The 20311-nt window shown below is 34.7% G+C and overlaps 1 protein-coding gene across 1 annotated transcript in view; it reads left to right on the top strand.

Moving 5' to 3' along the window:
* LOC129216642 (uncharacterized) overlaps positions 1-20311 on the top strand; it is a 215429-nt gene that overhangs the window by 159544 nt on the left and 35574 nt on the right. Inside the window, exon 2 of the mRNA XM_054850859.1 lies at positions 17154-18092. Within this exon, the coding sequence (XP_054706834.1) occupies positions 17154-18092 (939 nt within the window). The remainder of the gene's footprint in view (positions 1-17153; positions 18093-20311) is intronic.

Below are 20311 nucleotides of genomic sequence, written 5' to 3'. Positions count from 1 at the left end.
CGGTTACTCGTTTTGTTCTTAAGTAGTGTTGATTTAAAAATCAGAAAGTAGTGTAGATCTAAGCATTTTCTTTCTTTTTTTTTTTGAAAGTGTGAAAGATCATGGATAATCAAGAGTTTACTGTACGTACGAAAAATTCAGTTATTAAGTAAAGGATTAGTACAACGTACGATTAGTTTTCCGTATTTTCTTCTTGACCATTCTACATTTCAGGGTACATATTTATGGGATGACTCAGGGATTTTGAAGTAGCACAGTTTATTTATCTTTACCCTGTCGGGACATTAAAATATCGTATAAATATTTTTATGCATAATTTCGTCTAAGGGCGAGAATTTCTCAAAACGCTGTACAGATTCTTCCCACGCAATGGATTCAAACAAGATTTAATGCAGAAATCAATTACCTCATGCATGAAATCTTATTTGAAAATACCAGTTAATTTTTGAAAAAAAATTTCATTCTAGTTTTATGAATTCTTTTGTCAATTAAAAAAAAATTAAAAAGCCTCTAACTTCCTCTAGAGAGAATTCTCGACTAGGTTCCATTCGAAAATCAAAACTATCTCTCTCTGCTTTTTGATACTACCTTAAAGAATTCTCTCGAAAAAAATATACAAAACATCCTCTCATCTTCTTAATCTTTACATCATTTTCAGGCTGAGAAATGCGTGAGATGAATTTTGTTCAAAGATCATATGACGGATTAGAACTAGTGCTATAAAAAGATCTTCATCCAGCTGTAAAGAGATAAAGGTTGATAATTCGTTTTTACTGTTCTAAGACTTCAGCTCTTGGTTTGGTCGTAACTCACTACCAACATGTTTGTGTTTCGTTTCACAAACTCGAATTTTCACTGAAGAATAAAATTGTCTTATTGAAAGTTTCCTCTCCTCAAGCATTCGTGGTAATGCTCCCCAACATGGAAATCAACATCGGCAATTTCAAACGAAAATCTATGGAATTGTCTTTTCCTAGGGTGACTCCAAATCTCAGTTCTTAATCCAATGAGCCACCGTGTCTTTTGATACTCTTCTTCCATCGGAAATACACTGTTGGACAATTGCTAAGGATGGATTCCAATGGGCTATGTAGCGCGTGAAAAAGTAAGTGTGTAATTCGATGCCAAGTGAGATAAACTAATGACAGAACTCTAGAACAATGCAGTGACGATAATAATTTATTGCGCTCTGAAATCCAGAAAGCGTTGGAAAAGTGTTGAAAAGACGAAACGATCATTTTGGGCTGAATACGTAAAAGTGAATAAACGTAATTACCGCCCCAGGCGTTCCTGCGTAAGATGTCAATATGGGATATGGCTATCATGGAGAGCAGTGCAAGCTTCCGCATGTCATGTGATGCTTCACACAACATTATTTAGCAGCTGTTGGGGTAATTTATCCCATTTTACTCTCAGTCATGGATAAGTGTGTCCTTGCTTATTGGAGGGCATTATCGATCAGCAAGACTGCTCCCCAAAGCATCCCAAACATTTTCAATTTGATTCGGATCTATAGAACGTTCTGGACATACAATATGTTGAATATTTTGAGTGAGCTAGACACTCCAGGACCTGGATTGTTAATAACATGTCATGTTGACATCTATGAAAACGAATTTATCGCCCACAGCACCACAGAACACGTGAACACTTGGCAGTAGAACAACATTAATGTATCACTAGTCGTCATAGTCTTGTTTCAAAGCACACAAGTGACGTACGGCCATTGATCATAATCCTACCCATACCATGACACAATTTGTAGGATACTAGTCCTTTTCTTTTATGTTTGCCGACTTGTATGCTGTATCACTCTCATACTTGGTTAGTTGTCGTCCACAATTAGACGACAGACTAAGCTTGCTTTCATCTGAGAACAGTACACAAGCCCAGTCGACTTCTCTCCAAATGCGATGCTGAAGACATTATTACAAACGAGCTAAACACTGACTTGTAGACAATGGGATGTACAAAACAAGCTGACGGGCATATAGTCTTACTGCGTTCAAACGTCTGGCTACAGTTTTTCGGGATATTTGCTTGCTAGTAGCAGCAGGAAACTGCTTTATTACCTCAGTAGCTGTATTGCGCTGGTTCCTTTTCGCTGCTAACACTAAGTATCAATCTTCTGCTGATGTCGTATTGCGTACACGACCTCCCTCATGATATTTGCTACACATTCCATTTGTTTGAAATGATTTCCAAACTCTAGAAACAACCCTGTGGCTGACGTCGAAATCCCTGGCAACATCTAAATTTTTCTGCCCTTCTTCGATGTTGCCAACCACACGGCCACCTGTAAAATCATGTAAGGGACGTCAGGATGCCATACAGAAAATGCAAATTCGTCAATTGATTCTTTCCCGTCAAACTTTGCTTTGGACAACAATGGTCATCACGCACCCAGTCCTTTATAACACTTATCAGCGCTATCACGTGATCATCAACGTCATAAAATTTACATATTCACAACACGTCTTACTGTGTCCCGAACTTATGCTAATTTCCATATTTCCTTGCCTTCTATTTTGTGGTTGCTATCGCTGCTATTGTCATCCGTCCTTAGCAATTGTCCACCAGTGTAAAATGTCTTCGATTGATAATGCCCTTTTCTTCTTGGTAGTATAAATGTATGTGTTTCTTGTTTTTTATAGCAATCCGCACTCTTGACAAATCCCAAGTAGCGGTGGGGAGATGGTTGGCCAATTGAGCTAATGGTAGAAACCGGTGGGGAATAGTGAGTTGGCAACGGACAGATCAGCCAACGATGGCCCCTACAATTTCTGGGCATCGTTGAGTCAACCGTGAATATTTTCGATGGGCCATCGGAGGAAATTGTTAGGCACTGTAGCAGATCGTTGGCCCTTCGTTGGCAAATAGTTAGTTGGGTAACGGTTGCCAAAGCAGACATACCATAAGCTCCACCGTTGACCAACCATCTCCCAACGATTGGGCTACTAGGGATTTGAACAAGATTTGTTGCAAAAATTTCATAAACATTGTGGGAGGAATTCTACCTATCTTCGTTTTTTCTCGATACCCACATTTGGAAATTCTCTCAACAATAAAAAGTATGAAATATTCTCTCCTCCCCTTAATCTTTATATTAGTTCAAAGCTTAGAAAGGCGTGAGATGAATTTTGTTCAAAAATCGTATGATGATTAGAACTAGTGCTATAAAAAGATTGTCATCCAACTGTAAAGTGATCCAGGTTGATAATTTGCTTTGTCTGTGCAAAAACCTAAGCTCTTGATTTGGTCATAACTCATCCTTACCAACTTTGGTTTCACAGATGCAAATTTTCACTGATGAATAATTGTCTCATAGAAAGTTTCCCATCATCACACATTCGTGCTGATGCAGCTCAACATGAATGTCTTCTTCGGCGATTTCAAACGAAAAGCTATCGAATTGTCTTTTCTTAGAGTGACACCGCGTGTCAATTCTTAATCCGATGATCCACCGTGTCATTTGATACGCTTCCTCCAGCGGAAGTATAACGCCTTCAATTGAGACTGCCCTTTTGTTCGCGGTAGTCCCTTTTTAGAAGAAGCTGTCATCGCTCTTCATTAGAGATTCATTGTACCTTCGTAAGGTAATTAAGTCTCACAATGGTGACTCTTGGAGTCTGTGATCTGTGACGTGCTGCAGACGGGTGGAGACATGTGCAAGGGTCGCAGTGGAGTGGCTGTCTGAAGAAAATATTCTATTTATAGGTCGGTGAATTATATATTTCGGAGAAGTGCCTTAAATTACCCACTAAAATGAGCAAAATTGCCTTGCTAAATAGCCAAAGAACATGTTTTTTTTTTTTTTTTTTTTTTTTAAATCAATGCTTGGTTAATTCTCTTTCATCTATTTATTTTCGTAACTGTGATTTCTTTTCTGGCCGTGGAAGAAAGTAGAGGTAACTTAGTAGGAATGCATCGATTAATCGGTACTCGGTCGATTTTTTCCTATTCCGGTGGGAGAATAATTTTTATTCAAAGTTGGCAAAGTGATAAAGTTTTACTGAGTTTTATTTTTTAACAAAAATTTGTTCTTCTTCTTTTTTTGTATGTGTACAGCAGCTGCTTCTTCCCCTTAAAATTCTTCCATGCCTCCCTAGGGAGCTGTGCTCCACAGATTGGAAAGCAACTTAGTGACTAACTTGAACAAAATCAGGGTTTTTTTTTTTTTTTTGAATATTGAATACGTAACTTTTGAAGAAAACAAAAACACTTGTTTCTGCATTTTAATGACAACTTAACTGCAATTTTAATTAAAATATGTTTTATTTTATTATTTGGGCCATTTAATGAACACTTCTCAATAGATGAATAGCTTGCAATTTTTTTGAAGAGATAAAGTTACATTTTTTTTGTCTTAGATGAATTGACAGTAGTAATTTCCTTCTGTACATTTCCAGAAAGAAAATGGCTAGAAAATGCTGTGATTGTCCACTGGTTGGCAGGCTCATTCACTTAGTTTAAGCACACTTTTTCATTTCAACCTCCCAAAAAACCCGATGCTGAGCTGTAAAAGTTTTCACATTTATTAGAAATATTTACATATATCATCTAAAATAGTTTTTAGTCATGTGCTGAATACTACAATTTTTCAACGATGCTATGAATTTTTGAAAAGGATCATTTCTTTTATATTTTTTGTTGCAAGAGCCTTGATAGACTATACAGCGCCTTTTTGAAAATGGCGCATCTAACTGTTCATTCTCTGGTTGAGTGGCCGGTTTACCCTACTCCGTTTCAACTGAAAATAATTTTGTTTACATTTTAATTCTCCATTTTTCTTCAATGTGAGGACGTGCATCATCAGAGCTCATTTCTGAGACATGCAAGCGATGCTGCAACAATTTCACTGACAAGAATCAATTCATCGTGCATGAATCCACGAGTTTGGCTGTTATTTAACGCAATCATTTTTTACCCGAAGAACACTGAATTACTTAAAAAATGACCGAGGATATCCCACAAAACACCGAAATCTCTCATCAACAAGCACGAAATCGCACCAGCGCAATAATTCTGGAATCAACCAAAGAAGTATGTCAAATGAACCATCAACAGGAACATCTTAAAATCTGTTACATGCACATGTGTAAATCAGACCGGCATTTACTATCTGGTAGTCCATCATTTACGGCCTTCCCATCATCAAATGCCAACTGACCGTGACATCCAGGAGCATTGTTTCAAGTGCTTATTAACGAACAGGGGGAAAATCTTTTGTCCGTGCAAAACGTACACAAACGAGCGAATCGCGGAGGTTTTGACCGTCACTTGCAGACAGTTTTATCCTTATTTTATTTCGCTTTTTTTTATTTGTTGTTATTTTTATTATTGATACCCTTGTTTGAGGGTCGAATGCGTGTTTTGTTTCACTCTACATAATGCCGCGTGGGTTTTTGCTACCTTTGGGATCACTGTTACAATTTGCTTCGGGGATTCTAACAAGTGGGATTAGTTTCAGAACAGATTTAGAAAGGACATCATCCATTTTTAAGAATGATTGAATTGGGTCAGAATTTTAGAATAAAGTCTGTATTGAGCTAATGGGTCATATTTTCTCGTACGTCAGCATCGTTTTGTTCCACATAAAATTCTTCCTTCTTTTCATATTCAGCGGTTTTATGATTGAATTTCAGACGCTTAAAATATTTCGACTCTTCATCGATAATTTAATGTTTGCAATCGCGGGAATTGAATGCTTCCTTTTTCTTCAAAATTCCTGGAATGAACGTTCATTATATTAAAGAATGTTTGAGTTAAAGTGTATTTAATAAAAACATTTTTATACTTTTAATGCATAAAATTTAACATTTGCTTTCATAAAGAATAAATTACCGTATTTTTAAATGGTTTAAATCAAATGGCAAAGATTTGTTTTATAAAGAAATAAAATGAGGCAGTGAGAAGCAAAGGAATACAAGTGGACATTTTCAAGTTTTCAGTAAAACATGCTTAAAAATAAGGTCTTAGGTAGACTTTCATTGAAAAGTTTGTCTACATTATGCTATATAACAGAACGTACCAGGGCTACTAGTATTATCTCTTGCCCCAAGACAGAAAAAGGTTCACATACCATTTGTACGGGTTATCTCCAAATTTTTAATTTTGCCACTTACATCCCTTTGCTTCTCACTGCCTCAAATAAATTATTTAAAAAGGTCATGAAAAGTGATTCCCTCAGAGATTAGGGCAGTTATACTGAAAGTCTATAAAACAGAAAAATATACAATTAACGTTAAGTTTATGTTCTTAAGTTAATTTCAGAGTTTTCAGTTGATTTTGTTTACTTATTTTTTCTGATTTTCAAATAATGCTTCAGATTATTATAACATAAATGAAAACTGTCCCAATAGTTATTAGATCTGGTGACAAAACGCTTAAATTAACATAATTTTTCTTTCTTTCTTTCTTTTTGGTTGGGCAGTTATAGTTCGATGCTACTTTTAAATAGTGCAAATTTTAGAAAATTTTGAGTTTGTTTTTCTTTTTCATACATTTCTGCAGAACTTTCGTTTGTGTCTGATCTTTAAGAAACATTAATATTTCTTTCAAACATTGCTTGAAATTCTCCTGTCTCAATTATAACAGCTTCAGTACGTTTCATGTAATGACCTCAAAGTTGTTACACTCTTGTAAATCGAAGCTTTCTTTATTATTTTTCAACCAGGTCTTTTAATAGTTTTCCCTTTTTTTCATCGTCTGCGCACATAGCGAGAATAGCTAGCTTCAAAAAAGAAAAAAGGGAAGAAGAAGAAAAAAAGTTGTGTCGTCTGTAACGAAATGCTTCGGTTACTTTGTCACAACTGAAATGAAGCAACGATAAATACAACTTCATTGGATCTACTAAGCGGAAAATGAGTGCAAAAAGAGATGCTTGGTGGGAAAAAAATTTACTTTTTTTAAGCAAAGCTCTTTAGCATACATTAAGGTTAAAAGCTTTAATTGAGTTTAAATGCATTCTCATAAATATGACGATACATACAGTCATGCGTTTAAACACTTGCACTCATCAAAAAGTACAAAGTCGAAGAGAAGAGGGAAAAGTGTTATGGAATACCATTTGCATTTCAAAGATCGACTATACTAGTTTTTGGATTAAAAAAACTTATGCTCTTTGAACAAACTTATGAAATTTCTTTAGAATAAAACTACCCAAATTATCAACAGGAGATGCTATAACTAAAAGACATAAACATTCTCTTTGAAAAAACAAAAAACTATTATTTTTACTGCCACAAACAAGATATTTTTTGAAAAAATTGCTAATAGATGTTAACATGAAATATCCAAATAAAGCGGAACAGGTGGTAAAGACTATTCATAAACCTTGAATGTTTCGGTCTTTTTTTTTTTCCGGTTTCGAAGCTGCTGGCTTTTATTATTATTTTTTTTTTTTTTGTACTTTATTCTCTTTTATGGGGAATAGGTTGATATCAACAAAGTTGCAGCTGTCTTATTCACTTTGACTTCTGCTTTAAAAAAAAAGCCATAGGTATTCCATTTCCCCATGCACACCATCCTGAAAAATGAACCTTTAAACTGACGAACAAAACAATGTCAGCTAAAAATGGACCACAGTACAACCAGGGGTTCCCACCCCCCTAAGAGCAATAGCGCACCCCCTTTAAAAATCAAGATGACCTCCAACTTAAAAAGCAAGAGCTCCCCCCCCCCAATGAAAAAATAACCCTCAACACAATCCCCCTTAAAATTTTAATGGCGCAATCTGCTCCAATACCCCCTCCCCACTAGGTGGGCACCCTTGGTATAACAAACTACAATTCGCTTAGCGTATAATACGCTTAGCATTTTTTTTTTCATGTCAAATGTGTACAGCAAAACCTGTAAAGATGACCACCCTTGTAAGTTGACCACCTGTCTAAGTTGGCCGCTATTTTCAGGCACAGAATTAGATCTATACCATATAATTCAACATGTGTAAGTTGACTACCTGTTTAAGTTGACCACCTGTCTAAGTTGGCCGCTATTTTCAGGCACAGAATTAGATCTATACCATATAATTCAACATCTGTAAGTTGACTACCTGTTTAAGTTGTCCACAAAGCCCTTTTTCTGTAGCGCATGATATACGACAACAACATGTATAGTACAGTGAAATCCCGTTACAATAAACTTCAAGGTATCACAAATTTTGTTCGTTGTTACTGGAGTTTCGTTTTAATGGAATTCAAGCAATGTATCAGCAATTAAATTATGTCTAAAAGTTCATTTAGTTGAAAATGATATTTCGTTGTGTTGGCCATTTGTTGTTTCGGGATTTCGCTGTACTAGTAATAACCCTTATCTCGTTCACTTTGGCTAATATATAACGAAATTTATTTTCTTATTACTAAATGTAAATGCATGGTAGTGTAATATTATACAGACAGACACACTTTTTTGATACACTAAAGCAGCGAATGTTTGAAAAAAAAAAGTTGAACACTGATAATATTACGTGTTGTTTAATATTTGAAACATTGATGCCAGGCATGAATTAAATGTGAAGTACTTGACTATATCTGTTTACAGTTACATAAGTAAATTGGAACAAGAGTAGGAGGTTAATCGTTTTCAAATTAATGCTAGAATTAACTTCTTTCTTGATAAAATTTTGTGTAAGGAGGAATGTATTTTGAGTAATTCGATCTCCATCGGCGCTTTCACAAAATTATTTAACTGCACCGTAACATCCTACCTCGTTCTAATGATTAATCATAAATAAGTTAGAAATTGTATACTTCGAACAAGCAAGTAAAATAAATTGATAAAAATGTAAGACATTAGTTTGAATTTTGAGATCTATAATTCAAATTATGTTTTTCGCAATCACGAATTCCAGTAGGACCCTACTCGTTGGGTTTCTGACTTTTACGGCACCATAATTTGAATTCAAGACGTCAAAATTCAAATGAATGCCAGGGGTTGAATGCTAGATGTTATGAGGTGGAAACTGGATGTTGTGTGCTGGATACTGTTTTCGCCTAAAATATATTGTGTAAAGTCGAGAAGGTCGTTTATAAATAATTCCGATCCCGAGGCACAGTAAAAAAACAAAATCAAAGGAAGAACGTCCCTCAACGGTCAAGTGAAAACAATAAGGAACCCGTGATTGCTCAACAAGTAGGAAAATGTTATCATTTGTCGTTAAAATATATAAAAATTACTTATAAAATTGAATATTGAGTAAAGGTTTACAATATTTAGCATAGCTTGCAAATATATATTTGTACGCACAAAATAATAAATATATTAGTAGTATGTTTATGAATGAATGACGTAACTCATTTAAATAAACACACCACTCTTCGGTAAATTTTGGGCACACATTTAGAAAGTATTTTGTAAACATATTTAAAAGAAAAAGAATAACTTGTGGGTTACAAAATAACTCTCCGTTTTTGCGGTCGTTTGTGTTTTGATGCAACATTACACTTTCCAGAACACTGCGTCACCAGGTCTCCTAAGTCCCATGTCGGAATACACATCAGATTTCGCCAATCGCAGCGACAAGGAAAACACGATGTTAATCCCCACAAAAACAAAAGGACGGCATTGTTATGCAGTCGCTCCCCGCTTTCCTTGAAACTAAAACTTCGCATTCGAGGAGGAAAACTGAGGAAAAGAAAGTTCACTGCTTTGTAGTTATTTTCCTTGAGGCCCCGACACGATGGCTTTTTAATGCTTCGGCTGCTTTCACGAGACGAGCTCAGATTGTGACGTGAAAATGGTTATGTTCAATTGAGAATTTGTCTTTTTGAGTCGACTGATGATGAGTTTTGACTTGCTGAAAGAAACAAAAATCGTCTAATTGATCATCATCATCTGTCATTGCAGTGTGAGCAAACTGGCTCATGACATGATATCTTAGAGAATGTGTGTCTTGATACTTTATAATCCATAATGAGTAGAGTAAGATATAATCATCAAATACGTATGAGCATCAACTGTCCCCTGCCTGCAACCCTTTGTGTCCTTTAAGTTCAAAATTTATTTTATAAATTACTGAGTTCATCATCTGTAGTATGAGAAAAACTAGTTCATGACTTGATATCTTAAGAGAACTTGTGTCTTAGTACTTTGTAATCCATAATGAATAGAGTAAGATATAATCATCAAATACGTATTAGCATCAACTATCTTAACCTTTTGTGTCCCATAAGTCAAAATTTATTTTTCAAATTACTGAGTTCGTCATCTGTAGTATGAGAAAAGCTGGTTCAATGACTTGATATCTTAAGAGAACTTGTGTCTTAATACTTTGTAATCCATAATGAGTAGCGAAAGATATGGCCATCAAATACGTATGAGCATGAGCTGCTTTAACCCTTTATATACACCATGGGACACAAGTGTCCCCTACGTTCAAAATTTATTCTATAAATAATAAATTACAGAATTCAAGCAATTTATAATTACGAGATTTTTTAAAAGCGGTATTTAGTTTTTGAGAAGACTGATGATGTCTTTGACTTTTTGAAACAAAAAAAGCATTAGTCGTCTAATTGATCATCATCATCTGTCACAGTATTAAGTTCAAAATTTATTTTATAAATGATCGAGTTCATCATCTTCCCTGTAGTATGAACAAAACTGTTTCATGACATAATATTTTAATAGAATTTGTCTTAATGCTTAGTAATTCAAATTGAGTAGCGTAAGATATGATCATCAAATATCAATGGGCAAGAACTACTTTAATTCTTTAAGGACCTTGGGGCACATGTGTCCCCTAAGTTCAAAATTTATTTTATAAGTTAAGGAATTAATTAATCACTTGATTTATTAATTATCAGATTTATTAATTATTACATTTATCCTTTTCGAGCTGACCCATGACGATTTTGACATGCTAAAACAAAAAAAAAAGTAGTCATCGTCTAATTGATCATCACGATCTAACATTATAGATCTGCCAAAGCTGATTCATAACACAACATTTTGAGAGACTTTGTATGTTAATACTTTCCTAATCCGCAGCTTAAGATATGATCATCAAATGCATATGAACTTGAGTTGCTTTAACCCTTTGAGGGACAAGGGACATACGTGTCACTTAAGTCTTAAATGAGAAAAAAAAGCCAGCCGACGTTTTTTGAACCGGCAAAAATCCGAGAGAGCTGAACCTGATGCACCTTAAAAGTTCTTCGGTGTTTTTAAAAATATAATTACGTTCACGTGTTAAAGTGTTCTTAATAATGTTTATAGTTATTAAAAACTTCAAATTTAAGCAATATTATGTTCCGTTTTTTTTTCTTTTAATTTAAAAGCCACATTTTTAATAAAAATGAGCGGAACTTTTATTTGGACATTTTAAGGCTACAGTGGATACCAAAAATACTGAAAATTGAGCAAAAAATCGAAAAAAAATTTAGCCTTTTTAAAAAAAAATTCTATATCAGCTAACTGTATTCAGGGCAACAAGATTTTTTCCATTCCATGCACTACTTAATACCCTCAGGAACATTGAAAATAGCGCAACGAGAAAGAAGTAAGGTACAATCATAAAATTAAGCATATAAGAAGAGTGACATCTGATATGCATATGATCCAAATTTCGTTTCAATGCGCATGATCGGTTCACCCTACAATATCGGTGAAATCGGGAAAAAGGTTCTATATAAACCAGTTCACAAATGTTACGATTACGTCAAGATAGTCGGAGAACCTTAATGAGAGGTTTGATCATGTGCATAAAAATAGCAGCGTGGTCGAAGAGCCATGATGCTGCCCAGGTGAATCGTTCGGATTGTTCCGTTAGAAACTGATGGAGACAGTGGAAACGAGATGGTACCCACGTGCAAAAAAAATGGGTCTGGAGTGCCCAGAAAGACCACGAGGAGAGAGGATGGGAGGATCGTCCGGCAAGCGCTCGTGGATTCCACAGTAACTCGTTTCACCATAAAAGCAGACGTGGGGATAGCAGTTGTTCTCCGAACCATTTCTAAACGTCTTGCGGAAGTAAATCTGCAGTCCAAGTGCCCTTTTCGTGTAATCCCTTTAACACCAAAACATGGCAAATCCGTCTGCAATGGAGCGAATTCAGAGCGATGTGGGATTTCACTGATTGGCAAAAGGTGGTGCTCAGTGATGAATCACGATTCGTTTTAATGTCAGATGGTATCCACGCTCGGATGTGGAGGCACCCTGGAAAAAGGTACCACTCCACCCATTCTATCGCACGACACACTGCCCGCCGGGCATAGTGGTCTGGGAGGCTATAACCTATGATAGCCGGTCCACTCTAGTTGTGGTACGTGGCACTTTAACGGGTCAGAGTTATGTTAATGACATTCTGCAACCATATCTAGGACCGTTCCTAAATGGCCTCCCAGGAGCAATTTTCCAGGTAGATAATGCTCGCCCGCATACAGCTAAAGTTGCTTAGAACTTCGTACGTCTTTTGAGACTCTTTCATGGCCAGCCCGCTCCCCCGACTTGTCCCCTATAGAGCATGTATGGGATCAGCTGAAACTCCAGATGTCGCTGTGATTTAGAAGTGGCTGTTCAAATTTTGGGGGTCCATCTGCCTCAGGACAACATCAGACTTTAAGTTAGCTCAATGTCGGACCGTAATGCGGCATGTATTGCAACAAAGGGGGGGGGGGGGTCCAACGCGCTATTGAAGTAGCACTGTATTTATCTCATTTCTTAGCCCCGATTTGTTTAATTATCTAGATTTTGGGATCAAGTATATTTCTCACCTGTATTATTCTGTACATTAAATTTCACTTCAATCCAATGCTTCCTTCTTGGGGCGCTATTTTCAATGTTTCTGTATAAGTGTACATTAAAGGTTAGCTTTGCTTTGCGCATCTGTGTTCACGCCCCTTACTTCACAATATTTATTGGATTATGAAAAGCTTTAGAAAAAGATTCGGATTGTAGTTGGAGTTGTATGTGTGAATTTTAGTAATGATGACGGTTATGAAAAATTAGAAATTCACAACCCTTTTGTTGTTAAAATCACCGTATTTGCTGAAAATTTCACATAAATTTTCATTTTCCGCCATTTTTTATAAATTGTCTCATAAAAAATTACATGTAATGCGTAAATTAATGCATTTATGCTTAATGGTTGAAAAACAAGCGGAAATTCGAAGTTTGAAAAAAAAAGTGTGTGCTGCAAGGAGCAATTTGAAACTTGTAAGGTTTCGTTCATTTTTTTTTTTTTTTCATTTCTGAAGAAGTATTAATTTTTTTGCACCAAATATTTTTATTGTTTTAGATATAATAAATATACAAGCACACAAAGTTTTATGCATCTAGATCAATTATTGAAAAAAAAAAATGTGTCCACTGTACAAGTCTGAACAGGCTACATTCCTTCCCGTTATTTTTTAAAGATGAATCGACTGCATACGGAAATTACTGAAAAATTTATCTCTGTGGGAAAGTAGTAGTGGATATAATGGTGTGAAAGTGCCGGTTTGATTTTGTAATAATGTATGCACATATATATATATATATATATATATATATATATATATATATATATATATATATATATGAAGAAACGTAAACACAAGAAAGACTACTGTTTACTTGAGATCTAGCATTGTACTGATATGCCATTGGGCAGAAAGGTTGATTCAACTAAATTGTCTCACGTGAAAGCAACGCAAAACGCCAGTACATAAACTAGTTCATAACCAAATTTTAAAAAAAAAATGATTCAACTAACCGTCTTGTCTGAAGGAGGTCTTAATGCTAAATTACACAAAATCAATCATGTATAAAATATTCAGTTTTTCTCATTCAAACATTCAAGAACCAAAAAAAAAAAATGGTAATTAACTTAGAATACAAACTGCGATTTTTTTTATCATTGTATGTTTCTTTTTCGACGTAAATATTAGAGAAAAATTTAGTTCGAGGTAGGAAAATTTGAATTTATGCTGTAGCTCTTTTTCTCTGCCATGAAAGACTCAATACTTAATGTACAATTTTATGATTATTTCATTGTATCTATTTCAGAAAGTGAATTTTCCGTCATGCAAAGTAGTATAGTGTAAGAAGATTAAGAGCAGTATCTGCAGAAATCAGTGTGCTATAATATGGTAATGCCAACAATAGGGAAAGCTAGTACTGTATGACCATCGGTTACATGGAAAGCCTAATATCCGGTTAATAGGCGGAAATGGACGTATCTATTAGTTTATAGGGATGTTAGTTGGCTGGTTGGTTGCTTGTTGGGCACTTTAGCCTCTCTCTTATTTAGCCTTAGTTTTGTAAAAATGAAAATTTGCTCACAGAAACATTTTCTGAATCTAAAGTAAATTCGATCTACATTCTCACGGCAAAAATTAATTTATTGATTTATTCACAACAAAGTTTTGAGCTTACCATTTTCCTTTTACGTTCCTGAACGAAATGAAAATATTTTATTTTCTTTTTGTTGTTTCCATGGTAACTATTTTTGTTTCCCTTTATTTTATTTTTCAAAATGTAATAAATGAATAAGGCACTAGTGACATTATAAAACGCGTGCATAAAAATTCCATTGTTATTTTCCCTTCTGCCCCTCTAGATTCATTCAGATGGAATCGTCTTTACTTGGCACATTGCCAAATTACATACAATCCGTGGTCAAACAGTAACTTGACATGTTTTTTGTGCTTTATTTTCGTCGAAAACCACATAAGCGAGTTTATGCAATAAGCTTAACTATCATACGTGACAAAACTACAAAGAAATGAAGAATAAAATATTTGCAGTTACTGCTATTTACATTTCTACGGCAGCATTTCCCCTGTAAGTTATAGGTAAGCATTTATCTGGGCAAGAAAATTGCCAAATAATACTTGACCAAAATCCATGTCAATAGCTTCCGAAACATTTCTCATTGGCATTCAATTTTTCTCCGACTTTCAGAAGAAGAAAGCAACCGTCTCTCTCGTGTTAACAAAACAATTCTCTTTTTCCAAACGAACGAACACCGAGTCCCGCAGAGTTTTCACGCGTCATCTGCCATTCCATTCGTTCGAATTGGCGTTCTATCTTATTTATTTTCATGCCGAATCAAAGAAGCGTACATATACTTGTGGAGGTAGAAAAAAGTCATCCGCAGCAAAGAACAATAACACAGTATCTTCCAGTTATATCTCTTTGTGCCGTTCCGGATTTTGAAGATACAGTTCCTTCTCTTTGTTCCTCGTCTGGCGTGCTTTCAGCCTACTGTAACGGAATGTGTCGGCGAACCGAGTTCGTTTATCTCTTCAGCAACGTGATGTCCCTTGAGGGTTGATTTTCTAATGAGTGTCCCCGAAGTAATTTTGTGACTTTTACTTAAAACCACGCTTTTGGATGATCAGTAGAGCCGAATGCACTTCGTGTAAATTCTTTTATGATCTCACGAAAATTCACTACTAGCAGAGCACTTAAGCTTGTTCATTTTCTCTGAAATAACCAAAGGGGTGTAATTTCATTCTACAAAATATATATCAAGCATTCGAAAGCTTGTATTATTTGAGGGGGAAATAATCATGACTTTCATGGGTGATAAATATGGAACATGTCAACTTTGAAGGAATTTTTGACTAGCGATTTGGCGTACTTCCTCTGTTTTTACAACTCAAGAATCAAAAATTTCCCCTACTATGGAATTTAGTTTTATCAAATTACTCATTGCAGTCTGGTTGCACGCAGAAAAAAGGCTAAATTTTCTCTTTGTCTGTGTTTAGAAACTTCTCATACACAATTGAGAGGACAATTTTAATATACAACGGAAATGTCGGTTTTAGTGACGCCATAATGTTGTGCATGTGCATCTAAATGAAATACAGCAACCACTTGAGTGCAGAAGTTAGCAAACGCTATTTGAACCTGGGTTTTTCACCCTAATCGCGAGATTTCTAAACTCTACTAGTATATGTGCTTGTTTAACACTAAAAATAATATTTTATTTTCATTGTAATGTAATATTTTTAACATGTTTTCAGAAATAAGATTAATTCAAAAGACTTGATAAAAAATACACTTTCATGTTCGTTTTGCATATTTTATAAACTGGGTAAATATTGATTCCATCCTGTCGTTTGTTGCATATACAGTTTCAGCTACATGTTAAAATTACACTATTATCTTAACTATAAGTTCATTAAAAATAATAATACAAATTTATAAATATGAATTTAAGAAGTGTAACTTTCCATTTGTGTACAGGTCAACTATTTATTAATTCATTTTTTTGTGTATTTGTTTAGCATTAAAAAAAGAGAAAGATCCACGTTTCATTAACACCATTGCTTTTTTTTTTTCTTTTTCACTTTGAAAAATAGAAAGGTCAAATAGAATATAGCAGAATTCGAACAAAAACTAGCGTTCGGACAAAGTCTTGAATTGTCGACGTTTCAAGTAAAACTAAAAGCAAACCATAATTAAACATTTAGATAGACAGGTTGACATAAATAGCTTACAAGAATGTATCTTTTGTGTAATCAGCATTAAGTTCTCATAGCATAGTTCTGAACTACATTAAACAAGCTCCAAAGACATATATACCTAAGGCATTTATTTTAAAACTTTGTCTAGCAATAAGAATGATTTATTGATGTTCTTCTGGGAATTCATATGCATATTTCTAGGGGTTTGCATAATAAAAGTTTGGTAAACCTTTAAATACATTGCTTTAACATAACTTGTTTTCCTGTTTGCGTTTCTACTTGTATGCCTGTGTGCGGTGCCCAGACAAATCTATTATATTTAATATTTTTAAAATTGGCACAAAGTTAGCCAAAAATGGTCAGATGTTCCACCTCAAATCTCACGTTTTAACGTCTCAACATGGAAGTTAAAAAAGAAAAAAAAAACTAATCAGAAAGAACAATTGACAGAGTTTTTTATTTCCTGTTTCTTTCTCTTTTTCTTTCTTTCTTTTTTTCAATCTTATTTCTTAAAGGATTTTTTTGAAAAACGTCAAAAATTGAAACTCTGGGAAAAATTAATAAAATAAAAGCAAAGTTTTAGAAACTCATCGAAGTGAAGATTGATTTAAAGGCATTGGCAGTCAGTTAAATAAAGAGAATGATGAATAACACTTAGCAAGACTATTTTTTTACTCAACTACTATTTCGTGTATTAAATTACTTTAAACTACTTATTTAATAAATAATGTTCCTAAAATATATTTTATTTCTTTGCAGCAGTTGTCGACACTACATCAATTTTGGAACATAGAGAAGAGTTGAGAGATCTTTGGGAAAAACGAATGATGGCCGACGATAATCAATCTTCTCCCTCTTCTACTGTGACTGAGCAGAAGAGTTCTAAACCTCTTTCGGAAGAGGAGAATGAAGAAAAGATTTCGGAAACCAAGAGCGAAAGCGAAACTAAAGTGGAGCAAAAAATTTCGAATGGATTCGCGAAGCCCATCGAAAACAATAATTGCGAAAATGATGGCAACGCCAACCACATCCAAGAGAAGCCGGTAGAAAACGGCATATCAACTGTTTCATCTAGCATTCCCAACTCCGATGCGGACCAAGACAACAATAACAGCGCCGACTCTCTTGAAGAAGACAATGCTGAAGAATACAACGAAGAAAAGACCTATACATCGAAATTAGAGCAAACTCTTGTTGTGAAAGAGGTGAAGGAAACATCGGAATCAGTTGCTGATTCTACCACAGTGGAGGTAAAATCTACTAAGGAAACTGAAGTTGCCTCTGAAGCACCTGTTGCTTCTGAGACAGCTGATGTACCAGCGGAAGAAACTGTGCCAGAGAAAGTTGATGTTGTTGACCAGCCTGATTCAACTGAGAATGCTGCTGAAGTCAGTGAGGTCTCATCGAGTGCAGAGGTTCATGAGAAAAATGAAGTTGTCTCCGAATCTGTTCAGGAAATCATTACCCAAGAGGTGATCACAACTTCGTCCTCAGTAACAGTTAAAAGTCATGAACAGGAACTAGTGGAAGCTTTTGCCCAAGCCCAGGTGAAAGGTATCGAAGTGCCTGATCCTGTTGATGATGATGGTGACGGTTTTGTGCGGTTGGCTGAATGCATACCACAAGTGGATAGCTCGGAAGACATTTCTCAATCTGAAGATCGAGACATGGCTGATGAACCAGAAATTTCTTCTACAAGTGAGTACTGCATTTTACTTCCATTTTTTAAAATGTTCAAACATAAAGCGATTTTTTCTTCGTGAAAAGTAATGATAAAAATACAAGTTTTTGGTTTAATTCTAATGTAGCAAGCTATAATTGAACAGTTTATTTCAAAAACAAGCCAAGCGACTCACTCTAAAATTTCGAAAAAGCATTTTTTCCTTTGTAATAAAATTTTTCTATATAGATTACAATGTTTTAAACTAAAAGGGATAAATATTCAAGTATATTTCTTTTAATAAACAATCACAAACAATAATATTGCAATCATCATTGAATAATTTAATATGGTGATATAAATGTTCTCCTAAAATTAGAAATTTTGTCGCTTGACTGGTTTTTGTAATAAACGATTCAATTAAGGTTTTAGGACCTTTTCATATGTTTTACACTTACGTTTACTAGTTTAAAACCCAAATGATGTTCCTATTGTCTCCTATCCCCAGTTCCCATTTATTTGTAAACATTTACGTAGGGTAGACCGACTAGGGAATGAGCACTTCTTAATATTTTCGCAGATACTAAATTTCAAAAGATTTTTCTTAGCTGAATTGGCAGTAGTGACGTACTTCTATACATTTCTAAGAAGAAAAAGATTAGAAACAGCTGTGTTTGAACACTGACTGGGGGGGGGGGGTGTTTTTTTCACTTGGTTGGTGCACTATTCTTCACTTCAAACCCCCAAAGAAAACTACTTAGAACCGTGAAAGTTCTCCTAACTTTTTAAAAATTGTAGCATGTATCAATTAAAATGTTTTTACTGGCATGTGGCAAATGCTAATTTTCAACGATGTTATGAATATTGGAAAATGAAATTGACAGTGTTCATTCACCTGTTGGTCTTCCCTATATGTGACTGTAAAAATGGTGTAATATAAAGCTAAAACGATTCGAAGCTGTAGGTCATTTATATAAATCTGTTTGAATTTTATTTTCTAATTAGTGGCACCTGCACGGCTTTGCCCGTAGTAGAAAATTAAAAAGTCTTTTGGTTTGCCTGTATATTACAAATAATGTATGATGAATTTCTCGCCAATTGGCTTGCCCATGTTACGGTTCCACGTTATGATAGCTTGGTAATTTACTCGTCCATCTTATGATAATTTTGCTCGGGAAAATGTTCTTAAAATTGGTATGGAAAAAGAAGAAATTGAATTTTTGAAAAATCGCTTCGAGGTGCACACCCCCATACTACAAACTAATTCTGTGCCAAATTTCATGAAAATTGGCCGAACGGTTTTGGGGCTATTCGCGTCACAGAGATCCTGACAGACAGACATAGATCCGGACAGGTATCCAGACAGAGTGACTTTCAGCTTTATTATTAATAAAGAAGATAACTGTAAAAAGTCGGAAAAGTCAATTGAAATTAATAATTACTAGTTATAACAGGAAAGAACCAACTTTTTATAGCACAAATATACAGATTACTGCATACACAAGTTTCGGGGTTTCAAAGGGTCCTTTGAAATGTATATTTGGGGTATGAAACGTTGGTTCTTTTCTGTTACCCCTTGGCAAAAAAGTATTTATTTATTTCTAAATTGCTAGTTTGTTTGAATTCAGCAAATTTTTGTGTGATTATGTACTAATATGTCTTAAGGTGGGCGAACATCCTAAATATTTTTTTCTTCAATATTCAATGCACCTTTCTAAAACTTTATAAGGTTATTAAATATGACATAACTAACACATTTTGACTACTTATTTGTTGAAAAAAAGTTTTCGATCGGTTTTTTTTAAAATAAAAAAGCCATATTTTTAGCATAAAACTACTATTACCTTGACACTTCCAGTGCATTCACTTTTTCATTATTCTTAAAACTTTTTGTGTCTATCTCTTCGTGAGATACCAGAGAGTGATATGACCCTCCAATTTGGAACTAATTAACTAAAAACAGGTTTTATGTGTAAAATGTTTGAAAATTTCTCTCGAAAAACGTGTTTTTTGCCGTCTAAGTTTAATTGATCATTATTTTAAAAAAAAACATATTGCATGCACATCAACTTTTTGTGGTTTATATCACAGTAATGTGCTCAATTACCATGTTTGCAAAGTTTCAAATCTTTAGAGTAAATACTTTTTCGGTAGAGCTGTTGGCGTAAATAAAAACTTGAAAACGTGGTTATGAGAAAATCAAGAAAGAAAAAATAAATTTCAGTTATAAGCAGTACATTTAAGTTTAGTAAATTTC

This window comes from Uloborus diversus, chromosome 2 (assembly GCF_026930045.1).
Source record: "Uloborus diversus isolate 005 chromosome 2, Udiv.v.3.1, whole genome shotgun sequence".
Classification (NCBI taxonomy): Eukaryota; Metazoa; Arthropoda; class Arachnida; order Araneae; family Uloboridae; genus Uloborus; species Uloborus diversus.
The sequence above is the reverse complement of the archived record's forward strand: the minus strand, read 5'-3'. Positions and strand labels throughout refer to the sequence as shown.